The sequence below is a fragment of the Sciurus vulgaris genome (genome assembly GCF_902686455.1).
Source record: "Sciurus vulgaris genome assembly, chromosome: 15".
Lineage (NCBI taxonomy): Eukaryota > Metazoa > Chordata > Mammalia > Rodentia > Sciuridae > Sciurus > Sciurus vulgaris.
Window position 1 is genome coordinate 2,294,734 of NC_136476.1, and position 17,263 is coordinate 2,311,996.

The 17,263-nt window shown below is 36.8% G+C and overlaps 1 protein-coding gene across 5 annotated transcripts in view; it reads right to left on the reverse strand.

Moving 5' to 3' along the window:
• Positions 1 to 17,263, reverse strand: part of NAA35 (N-alpha-acetyltransferase 35, NatC auxiliary subunit) — a 105,126-nt gene that overhangs the window by 55,900 nt on the left and 31,963 nt on the right. For all 5 annotated transcript variants that reach the window (XM_079113375.1, XM_079113374.1, XM_079113377.1 and 2 more), the window contains exons 9-11: positions 16,948 to 16,998; positions 16,224 to 16,307; positions 15,231 to 15,345 (exon numbers count right to left, since the gene is read on the reverse strand). In XM_079113375.1, coding sequence (XP_078969501.1) covers positions 15,231 to 15,345; positions 16,224 to 16,307; positions 16,948 to 16,998 — 250 coding nt within the window. The remainder of the gene's footprint in view (positions 1 to 15,230; positions 15,346 to 16,223; positions 16,308 to 16,947; positions 16,999 to 17,263) is intronic.

Below are 17,263 nucleotides of genomic sequence, written 5' to 3' on the forward strand. Positions count from 1 at the left end.
CTGCAACCCTAGGTATCAACTAATCTATTTTGTATCTCCATGGATTTACCAATTCTGGACATTTTAATGGCATTCATATAACAAGTGATCTTTTTTAACTGGCTTCTTCCACTTTACCATAAACATGAGGCCTCCATTCCTGGGTCTCAATTCTATTCTATTCTGTTCCACTGATCTATTTCAATTATGTATATCCAGAACCACTGTCCTGATTAAGTTTTGTGTACATTTCCAATCAGGAAGTGTGACTCTGCAACTTTTATTCTGCTTCACTGATTTCTAGCTTCACTACTGCGATTGAGAAGTGTGATGACAGTGTCTTGAACCTGTGTGCGTAACTTTCTTTCTGTCTTAAAAATCTCTCAGGATCCTCTCTTCATTGAAATTTCATGATGCTATGCGTTGATGAAGGTCAATTTTGAGGACTGGTGTGTAGCTCAGTGGTAGAGCACTTGCCAAGCATGGGTCAGGCCCTGGATTCAATCCTCAAAACACACAAAAATGAATAAATAAAATAAAGATCAAATTCAAAACATATTTTTTTTCTTTGTTGTTTGTATTTTCTGATCTATTTCTGGAAAAAACTTCATTAGTTCTTCCTTTATCCTTATTACACAAAGGATCTTCTGAAATGATTCTAATATTATCTTTTTTCTCCTTATTTTTCATCTTTACATTTTTAAATTCATTTTTATTGTAAACAAATGGGACACATCTTGTTTCTCTGTACATGAAGTAGAGGCATACCATTTGTGTAATCATACATTTACCTAGGGTGATGATGTTTGATTCATACTGTTATTTCTTTTCTCCCCCCCACCACTCCCACCCCTCTTATCCTTTTTACAGTCCCTCCTTCCTCCATTCTTACCCCCTTCCACCCTCCATTACATGTCTTCATCTACTTATCAGTGAGATCATTTGTCCTTAGTTTTATGAAATTGGCTTATTTCACTTAGCATGATATTCTCCAATTTCATCCATTTGCCTGAAAATGCCATAATTTTATTATTTTTTATGGCTGAGTAATATTCCATTGTGTGTGTGTGTGTGTGTGTGTGTGTGTGTGTGTGTGTGTGTGTATATATATCTCACAGTTTCTTTATCCATTCATCAACTGAAGGGCATCTGGGTTGGTTCCACAATCTGGCTATTGTGAATTGAATTGAGCAGCTATGAACATTGATGTGGCTGTATCTCTGTAGTATGCTGATTTTAAGTCCTTTGGGTATAGGCCAAGGAGTGGGATAGCTGGGTCAAATGGTGGTTCCATTCCAAGCTTTCTGAGGAATCTCCACACTGCTTTCCACAGTGACTGCACTAACTTGCATCCCTATCAGCAATGTATGAGTGTACCTTTCTCCCCACATCCTCACCAACACCTATTGTTGCTTGTATTCTTGATAATTGCCATTCTAATTGGGGTGAGATGGAATCTTAGGGTAGTTTTGATTTGCAATTCTCTTATTATTAAAGATGTTGAATATTTTTCATGTATCTGTTGACTGTTTGTAGATCTTCTGTGAAGTGTCTGTTCATTTCCTTAGCCCATTTGTTGACTGGGTTATTTGTATTCTTGGTGTAGAGTTTTTTGAGTTCTTTATATATTCTGGAAATTAGTGCTCTATCTGAAGTATGAGTAGCAAAGATTTTCTCCCACTCTGTAGGTTCTCTCTTTGCATTGCTGATAGTTTCCTTTGCTGAGAGAAAGCTATTTAGTTTGAATCTATCCCAGTTATTGATTCTTGCTTTTATTTCTTGTGCTATGGGAGTCCTGTTAAGGAAGTCTGATCCTAAGCCAACAAGTTGAAGACCTGGACCTACTTTTTCCTTATATAAGATGCAGGGTCTCTGGTCTGATTCTGAGGTCCTTGATCCATTTTGAGTTGAGTTTTGTGCAGGGTGAGAGACAGTGGTTTAGTTTCATTCTGTTGCATATGGATTTCCAGTTTCCCAGCACCATTTGTTGAAGAGGCTATCTTTTCTCCATTGCATATTTCTGGCACCTTTGTCTAGTACGAGAAAACTGTATTTATTTGTGTTTGTGTCCATGTCCTCTATTCTGTACCATTGATCTACCTGTCCATTTTGGTGCCAATACCATGCAGTTTTTGTTACTATTGCTTTGTAATAGAGTTGAAGATCTGGTATTGCGATACCCCCTGTTTCACTCTTCCTGCTAAGGATTGTTTTAGCTATTCTGGGTTTCTTGTTCTTCCAGATGAATTTCATGATTGCTTGCTCTATTTCTGTGAGGTATGTCATTGGGATTTTAATTGGAATTGCACTGAAGCTATATAGCATTTTTGGTATTATAGCCATTTTGACAATATTAGTTCTGCCTATCCAAGAACATGGGAGATCTTTCCATCTTCTAAGGTTTTCTTTAATTTCTTTCTTTAGTGTTCTGTAGTTCTCATTGTAGAGGTCTTTCACCTCTTTTATGAGACTGATTCCCAAGTATTTTATTTTTTTCGAGGCTATTGTGAATGGGGTAGTTTTCCTAACTTCTCCTTTTTTTTTTTTTTTGAAGTTTTATTCACAACATTTTATTAAAGAATTACAGTAGTGCAAAATTTAATGAATTTTATAGAGAATACCCATGTATTCACCATCTAGATTCCATTATTGTGTTTTACTGTTCTTGTTTCATTTGATATCTACCTGAATGCATCTTCAGGGAGATTTTTTTTTTTTATTGTAAACAAATGGGATACATGTTGTTTCTCTGTTTGTACATGGCATAAAGGCATACCATTTGTGTAATCATAAATTTACATAATGTTGATTCATTGTTATTTTTTCCCTTCCCCCCACCCCTCCCACCCCTCTTTTCCCTATATACAGTGCTTTCTTCCTCCATACTTGCCCCCCTCCCTAACCCTAACTCTAACCGTAACACTAACCCTTCCCTCCCCCCATTATGAGTCATCATCCACTTATTAGCGATATCATTCGTCCTTTGGCTTTTTGAGATTGGCTTATCTCACTTAGCATGATATTCTCCAATTTCATCCATTGGCCAGCAAATGCCATAATTTTATCATTCTTTATGGCTGAGTAATATTCCATTGTATATATATACCACAGTTTCTTTACCCACTCATCAATTGAAGGGCATCTAGGTTGGTTCCACAGTCTGGCTATTGTGAATTGAGCAGCTATGAACATTGATGTGGCTGTATCTCTGTAGTATGCAGATTTTAAGTCCTTTGGGTATAGGCCAAGGAGTGGGATAGCTGGGTCAAATGGTGGGTCCATTCCAAATTTTCTAAGGAATCTCCACACTGCTTTCCAGAGTGGCTGCACTAATTTGCAGCCCCACCAGCAATGTATGTGTGTACCTTTCTCCCCACATCCTCGCCAACACCTGTTGTTGCTCGTATTCCTGATAATCGCCATTCTAATTGGGGTGAGATGGAATCTTAGGGTGGTTTTGATTTGCATTTCTCTTATTACTAGAGATGTTGAACATTTTTCCATGTGTTTGTTGATTGCTTGTAGATCTTCTTCTGTGAAGTGTCTATTCATTTCCTTAGCCCATTTGTTGACTGGATTATTTGAATTCTTGAAATAGAGTTTTTTGAGTTCTTTATAGATTCTGGAGATTAGTGCTCTATCTGAAGTATGATTGGCAAAGATATTCTCCCACTCTGTAGGCTCTTTCTTCGCATTGCTGATAGTTTCCTTTGCTGAGAGAAAGCTTTTTAGTTTGAATCTATCCCACTTATTGATTCTTGCTTTTATTTCTTGTGCTATGGGAGTCCTGTTAAGGAAGTCTGGTCCTAAGCCGACATGTTGGAAGATCTGGACCTACTTTTTCTTCTATAATCTGCAGGGTCTCTGGTCTGATTCTGAGGTCCTTAATCCATTTTGAGTTGAGTTTTGTGCAGGGTGAGAGATAGGGGTTTAATTTCATTCTGTTGCATATGGTTTTCCAGTTTTCACAGGACCATTTGTTGAAGAGGCTATCTTTTCTCCATTGCATATTTGTGGCCCCTTTGTCTAGTATGAGAAAATTGTATTTATTTCGGTTTGTGTCCATGTCCTCTATTCTGTACCATTGATCTATCTTTCTATTTTGGTACCAATACCATGCCGTTTTGGTTACTATTGCTTTGTAGTAGAGTTGAAGATCTGGTATTGCAATACCCCCTGTTTCACGCTTCCTGCTAAGGATTGCTTTAGCTATTCGGGTTTCTTATTCTTCCAGATGAATTTCATGATTGCTTGCTCTATTTCTGTAAGGTATGTCACTGGGATTTTAATTGGAATTGCATTGAATTTGTATAGCACTTTAGGTAGTATGGCCATTTTGACAATATTAATTCTTCCTATCCAAGAACATGGAAGATCTTTCCATCTTCTAAGGTGTTCTTTAATTTCTTTCTTTAGTGTTGTATAGTTCTCATTGTAGAGGTCTTTCACCTCTTTTGTGAGATTGATTCCCAAGTATTTTATTTTTTTCGTGGCTATTGTGAATGGGGTAGTTTTCCTAATTTGTCTTTCTGAAGATTCATCACTGATGTATAAAAATGCGTTGGATTTATGAGCATTGATCTTGTAACCTGCTACTTTACTGAATTCACTTATGAGTTCTAAAAGTTTTCTAGTGGAATTTCCTGGTTCCTCTAAGTATATAATCATGTCATCAGCAAACAGGGATAGTTTGAGTTCTTCTTTTCCTATTTGTATCCCTTTAATTTCTTTGGTCTGTCTAATCGCTCTGGCTAGAGTTTCAAGGACAACATTGAATAGAAGTGGTGAAAGGTGGCATCCCTGCCTTGTTCCAGTTTTTAGGGGGAATGCTTTCAGTTTTTCACTATTTAGAATGATATTAGCCATGAGCTCAGCATAGATGGCCTTTACAATGTTAAGGAATGTTCCCACTGTCCCTCTTTTTCTAGTGTTTTGAGCATGAAGGGGTGCTGTATTTTATCAAATGCTTTTTCTGCATCTATCGAAAAAATAATGTGATTCTTGACTTTAAGTCTATTGATATGGTGAATTACATTTATTGATTCCGGATGTTGAACCAACCTTGCATCCCTGGGATAAAACCCACTTGATCGTGGTGCACTGTCTTTTAAATATATTTTTCTATGCGATTTGCTAAAATTTTGTTGAGAATTTTTGCATCAATGTTCATTAAGGATATTGGTCTGAAATTTTCTTTCCTCGATGTGTATGTCTGGTTTAGGTATCACAGTGATATTGGCTTCACAGAATGAGTTTGGGAGGGTTCCCTCTTCTTCTATTTCATGAAATACTTTGAGAAATATTGGAATGAGCTCTTCTTTAAAGGTTTTGTAGAACTCGACTGAGAACCCATCTAGTCCCAGACTTTTCATGTTGGTAGACTTTTGATGACTTCTTCTATTTCATTCCTTGAAACTGGTGTATTTAAATTGTGTATGTCCTCCTGATTCAGGTTAGGTAATTCATAGTCCCTAGAAACCTGTTGATGTCTTTGAGATTTTCTATTTTCTTTGAGTATAGATTTTCAAAATAGCTTCTAATTATGTTTTCTATTTCACTCATGTCTGTTATGATACTTCCTTGTTCATTCCGAATTTTAGAAATTTGGGTTTTCTCTCTCCTTCTCTTTGTTAGTGTGGCTAAGGGTTTATCAATTTTATTTTTTGCAAGAACTACCTATTTATTTTGTCAATTTTTTTGATTGTTTCTTTTGTTTCACTTTCATTGATTTCAGCTCTGATTTTAACTATTTCCTGTCTTCCACTACTTTTGGTGTTGCTCTGTTCTTCTTTTTCTAGGACTTTGAGCTGCAGTGTTAGGTCATTAATTTGTTGGTTTTTTCTTCTTTTATTGAATGCAGTCCATGAAATAAATTTTCCTCTAAGTATTGCTTTCATAGTGTCCCAGAGATTTGATATTATGTTTCTTTGTTCTCATTTACCTCTAAGAATTTTTTAATTTCCTTCCCGATGTCTTCTGTTATCCATTCATCACACAATAGCGTATTACTTAATCTCCAGGTGTTGTAGTAGTTTCTAGTTTTTACTCCAATTTATTTCTAATTTCAATCCATTATGATCTGATAGAATACAAGGTAGTATCTCTATCTTCTTGTATTTGCTAACAGTAGCTTTGTTGCATTATATATGGTCTATTTTAGAGAAGGATCCATGTTCTGCTGAGAAGATACTATATCCACTCTTTGTTGGATAGTATATTCTATAAATATCCGTTAAGTCTAAATTATTGTGTTATTGAGATCTACGGTCTTTGATCAATTTTTGTTTCGAGGATCTATCCAGTGGTGACAGAAGTGTGTTAAAATCACCTAGTACTGTTGTGTTGTAGTCTATTTGATTTCTGGAATTGAGAAGGATTTGTTTGACGTATATGGATGAGCCACTGTTTGGGGCATAGATATTTATGCTTCCCTTAAGCAGTATGAAATGTCCTTCTTTATCCCTCCATTCTGACTAACTTTGGCTTGAAGTTCACATTATCTGATATGAGGATGGATATTCCGGCTTTTTTGCTGTGTCCATGTGCATGGTATGTTTTTTCCCATCCTTTCACCTTTAGTCTGTGGGAATCTCTTTCTATGAGATGAGTCTCTTGCAGGCAGCAAATTGTTGTATCTTTCGTTGTAATCCATCTGCCAATCTATGTCTTTTGATTGATGAATTCAGGCCATTAACCTTCAAGGTTATTATTGAGATATGGTTTGTATTCCCAATCATTTGGCTCATTTTTTTCTTTTGACACGACTTGATTTCTCCTTTATTTGGCTGTTCCTTTAGGGTAGTTCCTCCCTTTGCTGATTTGCATCATTGTTTTTTATTTCTTCCTCATGGAATATTTTTCAGAGAACGTTTTGTAATGCCGGCTTTCTTTCTGTAAATTCTTTTAGCGTTTGTTTATCATGGAAGGATTTTATATTGTCGTCAAATCTGAAGTTAAGTTTGCTGGGTATAAGATTCTTGGTTGGCATCCATTTTCTTTCAGGGCTTGAAAAATGTTGTTCTAGGCCCTTCTACCTTTTAGGGTCTGGATTGAAAAATCTTCTGATATCCATATTGGTTTCCCCCTTAACGTAATTTGATTCTTTTCTCTCGTAGCCTTTAAAATTCTGTCTTTATTTTGTATGTTAGGTATTTTCATAATAATGTGCTTTGGTGTGGGTATGTTGTAATTTTGTGTATTTGGAGTCCTATAAGCCTCTTGTACTTGATTTTCCATTTCATTCTTCAGATTTCGGAAATTTTCTGATATTATTTCATTGAGTAGATTGTTCATTGCTTTCATTTGTTTCTCTAAGCCTTCCTCAATCCCAGTAATTCTTAAATTTGGCCTTTTCTTGATATCCCATAATTCTTGGAGGTTCTGTTAATGATTTCTTAACCATCTTCTCTGGTCAATTGTTTTCAAGATAAAATATTTTGTCTTCAATATCTGAGGTTCTATCTTCCAGGTGTTCTATCCTATTGGTTATGCTTTCCATGGTGTTTTTAATTTGGTTTATTGTTTCCTTCATTTCAAAGAGTTCTGGTTTTTTTTTTTTTTTTTTTTTTTCAATATCTCTAACTCTTCATTGAAATGTTCTTTTGTTTCCTGTATTTGCTCTTTTAACTGTCGACTGGTGCAATCATTCAATGCCTGCATTTGCTCTTTTATCTCTTCGTTTGCTTCCCTGATCATTTAAATTATGTACATTCTGAACTCTCTTTCTGCCATTTCTTCTGCCATGCTGTCATTGGATTTTATTGCTATACCATCTAGGTTTGTTTGGGACATTTTCTTTCGTTGTTTTCTCATATTGCTCAGGTATCTACCCCTCTAGTAGAGAAACTCTGAGATACTGCAGATTTCCTCTATTGACTAATATTATCTCTGAAGATTTCCAATAACTCACCTCTTAGCCTTCTGTAGCCAAAGTCTGGGAGGAACTTGATAATGTGGTGGTCCACTAGGAAGCTGCCCCTCTAGGGGTGGTGGCCTTCAGGTGGGGTATATTTCCTGTCAGTGGGCAAAGGCACCTCCACTTGTTGACTGATGGTCAGCCAAACGAGGACTAGACTGCAGACTGGGGCACGTCTGATCTGGGCCTGTGTCTCTGGTTCTACTATCCTGGTGGGAAAGCCTCACCCAGCGGGGAAGACTCACCCAGTGGAGAAATTTCGCTGGGCAGCTCTCTTCTGAGCAGTTCCCTTTGGTCCAGAACTACCACCAGGACTGGGAAGCCCTCCTCTGTGATGTTTCCAGGGGTCTTGATCTACCGCCTGGGCTGGGGAGCCTGTCCCTGTGAGGGACTCCCTCTCTGAGCAGCCCTCCTCTACTATGCTCCCTGGGGACCGGAGCTCTGCCTGGGCCTCGGACCATCGTCACTCTGCTTCGAAGTCTCTCACTGTGTGGCCCTCCTCTGCAATGCTCCCGGTTGACTGGGGTCGCGTCCCCAGCAGAGGAGTCTCACTGGGCCACTTTACTACATGAAGTTTCCTGCATTTTGGGACTACTGTCCCACCTGGGGAGCCTGATCAGTGGGAGAGACTCACCCGGTGGCTCTGAGTTGGTCCCGAGTCTCTCAACACCTCCTCAACTCCTGGGTCTTGTCAAAGGTCCTCTAGCCTCCTGTAGGTGTCTTAGGAAGGGACCTGCCTTCCTTAGGAAGGGCCACACCCTCAGGAAAATTCGAAATGTTGCACCAGCCTATAAAGAGCCTCTGGCTAGCTCTGCGATGCAGGCGGGCTGGCAGGTGGGCTGGCAGACGGGCTGGTAGACGGGCTGGCTCGTCTGCCGGCTTGCTCCACGATGGCAACCGACCTTGGTGTGGTGGTCAGGCGGGGTACCTCAGTGATGGCGTCTGTGCTTGGCCTGGTGGTTGGGCGGGCTGGTTGCTGGCCACCTAGCTCCCCAAGGCAGGTGGGTTGGGAGCCCGCCTGCTAGCTCCGCAGTGCAGGCGACCTGACTCACCCGCCAGCTCACTCTGTGACTGCAACCAACCACTGATGGCACCACCCCCGGTCTCATTTTTACATTTTTAGCTCTACTTTAAATTTTCATAATTTTGTTGTTCTAAACGTTTTAATTATTTTTGTTATTTCTGCTCTTATGTTTTGAATCTCAACATAATCCCTTTTTTCCTTTTATTATAGCATTATAGTCTTATTTACATAGGCACATCTATATTTCTTTTAAGGTATTTTGTTTGCATGCCAGTTTTGTTCTCTTTCATGTCAGAGATTTCCACCCTTGACTACATAATTAAGATTTGAAATTGTAGCACAAAAATATTCTACTAAAAGTTTTGTGAATACAGATAAAGCTTTCAGGCAAGCCACTTTATCAGGGGAATTGCCAATTATCAGTACATTTGGATTTAGCTACTTACAAGCTCACCCAGGGCTTGTCAGATTTCCCTAGGTTCCCTCTTAGTTGGAGGACTTAAGGCTGACTGACCTGTTTTGGAAGTTCTGTGTGTGTGTGTGTGTGTGTGTGTGTGTGCGCCTGCGTGCATGGAGGGGATGGGAGCACGTCATAATTAAGTACGTAAGTGATCACATAACTCCCCTTTAATGGGCATCCCTCAACTGTCTCTCACAAACCCTCAGTTCAAAGTCCCTGTTCCTTATTCCTAAGTATAAACTTTTGGTATTCTGAGGTTCAAGAATGTCACCCAGCAAAGCAAAGGAAGGAAATACGTGCTTCTAAACAGATTTTCAACCAGTTCTCTTTCACTTCACTTCCCATCCCCATTTCCAGATGTCTCTGATATGCTGTCAATGGAGTCTTTCTGGGGATCCACAATATAAACTGAGTTACCTTTGATTTCCCTCTCAATGCAGCTAAGAATTCAGTTATTTGGATATAGCTAATTCTGTATCAGTTTATTATCTTCTAAAATTCCATTGCTAGTGTCTCTCTCCTGTCCTTTCATTCTTAATGCCTTTTTTTTTTTTTTTAAATCACATCTTGTTTTTTTGGAGTTTCAGAAGGTGAATGCAAGGGTTTAATCTACAAACTTTACTTTTTATTTCACTTCACCTCAACTTCTGCCACCACTGCTGCTAAACTATCAACTTTAATCACACATCTTTTATTTTAAAAAGATGTCATGATCTTGCAGAAAAAGCATTCAATAAAATACAGCATCCCTTCATGCTCAAAACACTAGAGAAAAATGGGGTAGTGGGAATATTCCTTAACATTGTAAAGGCCATCTATGCTAAGCCCATGGCCAATATCATTCTAAATGGTGAAAAACTGAAAGCATTCCCCCTAAAAACTGGAACAAGGCAGGGATGCCCTCTTTCACCACTTCTATTCAACATCATTCTTGAGACTCTAGCCAGAGCAATTAGACAAACCAAAGAAGTTAAAGGGATACAAATTGGAAAAGAAGAACTCAAACTATCCCTGTTTGCTGATGACATGATTATATATTTAGAGGAACCTGCAAATTCCACCAGAAAACTCTTAGAACTCATAAGTGAATTCAGTAAAGTAGCAGGTTACAAGATCAATGCCCATAAATCCAACGCATTTTTATACATAAGTGATAAATCTTTAGAAAGAGAAATTAGGAAAACTACCCCATTCACAATAGCATCGAAAAAAATAAAATACTTGGGAATCAATCTCACAAAAGAGGTGAAAGACCTCTACAATGAGAACTACTGAACACCAAAGAAAAAAATTAAAGAACACCTTAGAACATGGAAAGATCTCCCATGTTCTTGGATAGGCAGAATTAATATTGTCAAAATGGCCATACTACCGAAAGTGCTTTACAGATTCAATGCAATTCCAATTAAAAGCCCAATGATGTACCTTACAGAAATAGAGCAAGCAATTATGAAATTCATCTGGAAGAATAAGAAACCCAGAATAGCTAAAGCAATCCTCAGTAGAAAAAGTGAAGCAGGGGGTATCGCAATACCAGATCTTCAACTCTATTACAAAGCAACAGTAACAAAAACGGCATGGTATTGGTACCAAAATAGACAGGTAGATCAATGGTACAGAATAGAGGACATAGACACAACCCCAAATAAATACAATTTTCTCATACTAGACAAAGGTGCCAAAAATATGCAATGGAGAAAAGATAGCCTCTTCAACAAATGGTACTGGGAAAACTGGAAAACCATATGCAACAGAATGAAATTAAACCCCTATCTCTCACCCTGCACAAAACTCAACTCAAAATGGATCAAGGACCTCAGAATCAGAACAGAGACCCTGCATCTTATAGAAGAAAAAGTAGGTCCAAACCTTCAACCTGTTGGCTTAGGAGCAGACTTCCTTAACAGGACTCCCATAGCACAAGAAATAAAAGCAAGAATCAATAACTGGGATAGATTCAAACTAAAAAACTTTCTCTCAGCAAAGGAAACTATCAGTAATGTGAAGAGAGAGCCTACAGAGTGGGAGAATATCTTTGCCACTCATACTTCAGGTAGAGCTCTCATTTCCAGAACCTATAAAGAACTCAAAAAACTCTACACCAAGAATACAAATAATCCAATCAACAAATGGGCTAAGGAAATGAACAGACACTTCACAGAAGAAGATGTACAAGCAGTCAACAGATATGAAAAAATGTTCAACATCTCTAGTAATAAGAGAAATGCAAACCAAAGCTACCCTAAGATTCCATCTCACCCCAATTAGAATGGTGATTATCAAGAACACAAGCAACAATACATGTTGGCGAGGATGTGGGGAAAAAGGTACACTCATACATTGCTGGTGGGGCTGCAAATTAGTGCAGCCACTGTGGAAAGCAGTATGGAGATTCCTCAGAAAGCTTGGAATGGAACCACCATTTGACCCAGCTATCCCACTCCTTGGCCTATACCCTAAGGACTTAAAATCAGCATACTACAGAGATACAGCACATCAATGTTCATAGCTGCTCAATTCACAATAGCCAGATTGTGGAACCAACCTAGATGCCCTTCAGTTGATGAATGGATAAAGAAACTGTGGCATATATATATAATGGAATATTACTCCACCATGAAGAATGATAAAATTATGACATTTTCAGGCAAATGGATGAAATTGGAGAATATCATGCTAAGTGAGATAAGCCAATCTCAAAAAACTAAATGACGAATGATCTCGCTGATAAGCGGATGAGGACATATAATGGGGGGTAAGAGGGGTTAGGGTTAGGGTTAGGGTTAGGTTTAGGGTTAGGGATAAGGAGGGTGGTAAGAATGGAGGAAGGGAGGACTGTATAGAGGGAAAAGAGGGGTGGGAGGGATCGGGGGGGAAGGGGAAAAAATAACAGAACGAGTCAAACAACATTGCCCTATGTAAATTTATGATTTTTAATAAAAAAAAAGATGTCATGATCTCTTGAAAAGGTTTGTATCACATTTGAAAATATACTCTGAAGTATCTACCTATTTATGTCAACATAAATTTAAATAGATTTTTAAAATTTCCATTAATTAGCAACTATTGAGGATGCTTGTTACCTAAAGGGTAAACTAGACCTAACTCCTTAGATAAGTATGAGAGAACATGGGAGAAAAATATATTTTGACAAGTGGTATCCAGAAAGTCTTACTGAAAAAGATGATTTGAATATCATTTCACAGACATAAAAAGAAGTGTAAAATTCAAGAGAGAATAAACGAAGAGCAATATGAGCTTCCCTGCATCTTATCTTCTTCATTCTTCTCAACAAAGATACAACTCGTTTCTCAATCCAGCAAGCCCTGAATAATCACACATTCTTTGCGTTTCAATGCACATTTAATATGAAAATAACTCCAAACTCTGCTTTTCCATCCATTTTCCAGAGCCATATATTTACTCTTGTAGGGGACTACTGTACGTTATTACATAAAAATAAACTATTATCCCTGTGGTACCCCGCTTATTCACCTCCCAAACCACTACTGCCTTCTAAATCTCTATTAAGACATTAAGAGACAACAGCAAGTATTTCATTTTTCTTTTTCTTGTTTTGGCTACCAGGGATTGAAACCAGGGGTGCCTAACTACAGAGCCACATCCCTAGCCCTTTTTATTTATTTTTTAGAATTTTGAGACAGGGTCTCACTAAGTTACTTAGGGCCTCACTAAGTTGCTATGGCTGGCTTTGAATATGTGATCCTCATGCCTCAGCCTCCTGAGCCACTAGGACCACAGGCATGTACCACTACACTGGCTACCAGAAAGTATTTCTTAGATTAAGATTGATACTGTGTTTTCTTAACACCAATGTTCCCAAGTCCTACCCATTAAGTACCTTTTCAGTGAGAAGCTAAACTGAATGCTCAGTGATCCAAGCTTTACACGGTCATTTTGTTGCTAGCTGGAATTATAAGAATTACTGGAAGATAAAATGAGTAATATGAGACCAAAACTAATCTACATTACTGCTTTCTCATCATTCTTCTAATAATCATTAGGAAGGTATTAACTTTCTTTTGTTCTTTTCAGAGCTAAGGACTGAACCCAGGGTCTTAATGCCACTAATCTATAATCCAGCCCAACCTTTTCACTTTGTACGCTTTATTTTTATTTTTTGGTACTGGAGATTGAATCTGGGACACTTCACTGCTGCGTTACATCCCCAGACCTTTCATATTTATTTTTTTAAACTTTAAGACAGGGTCTTTCTAATTACAATCCTCTCTTCTCGGTCTCCCTAGGTCCTGGGACTACAAGGAGTGCATCACTATGCCTGGATCCACCTTCGTTAACGCTTTTGTGGCTTTATGATTAAGGGATAATCATAAAGTTAAATTAAGCAAGCTAAAACCAAGGACAGGGTTAGTATTCCCTAAATTTAAATTTCACTTATTCATAAAATTACCTTTTATAAAACATTTAATCAAGCTAATTTTATGTAAATAACTTTCCTGAAGCTTATTTGTCAACAGAATACAAAATAAGAGAAACAATGGAGATAAGCGAATTTTTTTATGCACAGGCAATTTTTTTTTCAACACTGGTTTGAAATGGAGCAAAGCCATATGCTGAAGCTACTAATAATCCTACGGCAATTATCCTCAAGAATTTGCTTCATTGCAGATACAGACTAGTTAGTATGGCAAAGAAGAACATCACTTTCCAGTAATTTGGAAGACTCTTGCTTTGTGTCATTAAAATTTTCTTGTTACATAAACCAATAAATTACTTTGAAGCCATGCTTCTCCTTTTCATAATAACATTTTTGTGCCAGATTTCAAAGTAGTCAAAAGTTACGGATATTGTACACCACTCTTAAACATGTACTATGGGTTCCTATGCATAAGTCTTTATTTTTAACATTGATCCCACAGTTATAAAACATGTCACCTTATCATCTCATAATATCCACCCCCTCTCAGGAAAAAGAAAATGTTGATATGTTAATAAAAATTCAGTATAATCACTAGAAACACACAGATTATAATAATACTGATTTCCTTACCCAGATTTTCTCCTGACTGCTCTATTACCTAATATTTAAGAAAGGAAAAATTCATGGGAAGAATATCCCCTGAAAGGAGGAGAGTAGCAGTAAGAAAAAAGGTGGCAATCAATAAAAAAACTGCCTTCTTAGTTACAAGAGTGACACTGGGAAATCCTAATTTAAATATAAATACCATCTCACTTTAATGAGTTTTAAAGCTAATGAGTTGCTACACACTATCTAAAATGTTAATCTTGTTGCAAATTTTACAACAAAGGTATAATATTCCTTTTATTTTAAGGCACGCTTCATAAATAAAATCTGAGTGCCAACAACATGCCAAGTATATAAAGATATACAAATAAGAAACAGTCTCTTCCTAAAAGTACTCAAAATCTCATGAAAAGATGGATAGGTTAACAATTCAAAACTATAACAGAGGTATGTACAAGTAAAATGAGGCTACAGAAAGAATACCTAGCTTACCTAGTGAAACGAGTGTAGTCTGTGTAATGGAGATGATGATTTCTCAGACAAAGGAGTAAAGAGGGAAGGTGATTAAAAAAGAAGTTTTTGCTAACACCAAAGCATGAACACAAGACAGGATACACCTGCAGAGTCCAAACATTAATATAAAGGAGATGGCCAGTTCTACCAAGCTGTTTTCAAGCCATAATAAACTTACTAAGAGGCAGTCTAAAACACTTTATGTAAGTCTTTGGAGGAAACATTCCAAGGTCTAGGAGTTAGTCAACTTAAATGAAATTGCAGAACAAACCAAAGACTATATATTTTGGATGAAGTAGAAAAAAAAATAAGAGCAAAAATGGACAATTACCTCCTTTTGTAGTGTCATTCTGGGCCTGGATGCCATGATGCAATGAATTATGAATGGCAGAAAGAAGATCTGCTGCTTGAACCATCAATTTTTGAGCTTCTGCAACAGCACTGGTCTAGCAAACAAATCACCAAAAACATTCTTACATATTCTTTCACTGAAAGATATACATTAAATAGGAAAATCCTATAAACAATAATGAAATTAAATACTTGCTGCAATGATATTGGTTTTCACAAATTATTCACTTAATGCAGGATACCCAGATCCTGGCAAGATAAAAAAAAAAAAAAAAATTTTTTTTCCTCATATCTGTATCTTGGAGGATCTGCTTAAAAAATAGGCAACATTTCTGGTTTACCATATTAATCTTACTTGTTAAAATAAAAACCAGAGATGTAGTAAACTGAAAAATGGGAAAGATCCCAACAACTCTACTATGTTATTCACCAAGATGGTGGTGGTGACAGAACTAGGAAAAACAGAATTACAGAAGTTAGGCCAATGGTAAAGGCTGGATCTCTACTCACCACTTATGAACTATTCACAAATTAATCTGTAATTGATCTGAGTTAATGCAAAAATACACAAAGAAAAAGCACTCACAATTTAGGACTTGCTTTTGATCCTATGCAAATCCAATAGTTAATTTAACTGAAGGGAAGAACAGGGCAAACTAAAATTCTCATTTTTATTCCCTCCTTTTCAATTCATAAAATATGATAATCCACAAGTGACTTAAGTTTCTATTATTTTATGTACTAAAATGTAATATAAAATATTATTTTTATAGACACAGATATATTACGTAGTAGAATGTAATATTCATGCGACTTTAAGAAAAGCATATGGTTGGTTGGTGTAAATACACGGAATTTGGAGGGCTGTACATTTGAGATCCCGGGCACTCCAACAGAGAAGTCTCAGAACTACTCAATAAGGCATTCCATCTAAAAGTCATTAAAATTGACAAGTTACAGTAAATGTCCTTACCTCTTTTTTAGTAAAGGCTATAAGTACTGTCAGTAATACACGAGTAAATTTCACTCTGCTGAATACTGCTAAACATTGTTGGTGCTAGAAAAAAAAGAAATGACTAGAAATTAAAACTTGCAAAGCCTGTCAAAGGAATCTCATTTCAAAACTTATTTTTACTCCTAAATCTCAATGTTAATAACTTACTACATACACGCATCTTCACTTATAGGTTTTTAAATGCCTGAAAAACAAGCTACAGAAAACAAAATAAAATAAAGCCTAATCTTTTCAAACAGATATGTTTCTATAACAACAGGACTGGTTTTCATAAGTCAAAGCTACACATTATCTTAAAAACTAATTTAATTAGCATTTTAAAAGGATGGATTTAAAAGTGCTAAAAGCAGAGTCAGAAAATCTAGGATCTCTACAAAGGTTCATTTTTGATAATATGGAAGTTCTTGAGCTTCATCAAGTTCCTGTGCATCATCTGTAAAAGATCATTTTTTTTTCTTCCTACCTCACAGGAATATTGAAGAGTTTTGAAATCATGTTTTTCAAAGAGCTGTATTATCATTCTATAAATATAAATACAAGGGAAACAAAATCCCTTGCAATGTCCAACTTTTAAAGAAATACCTTAAAAAGGGCTTCCATAAATTATAACGCAGTTCATAAAACTACAACATTAAGAGGTAGACTTCTCAGATATTATCTACCAGAAAATAAGTTCAATTACTTCTAGTTCAACTTCTGGATCTCTTTCTTCTCCTTGTCGACTTCGAGTACTCTAAAATTTCAAAAGAGGTGAATTAAATACAAGCCTGGAGAAATATTAGATTATAATATACAATGTAAAGAAAGCACAAAGGTAATCTACTGGGGGAAAAAAGCTGTGTCCAGTATTTATTTCCATCCTATTACTGTTATGTACAGAAAATTCATTTTGATTAAAAATTATAAAGATCATAACAAAGAATCATGTACAGAAACAGCAAAAGAAAGACAATAAAAGTAAAAGTATGTTGTACTACTTTACTTGAAATGGATCTGAG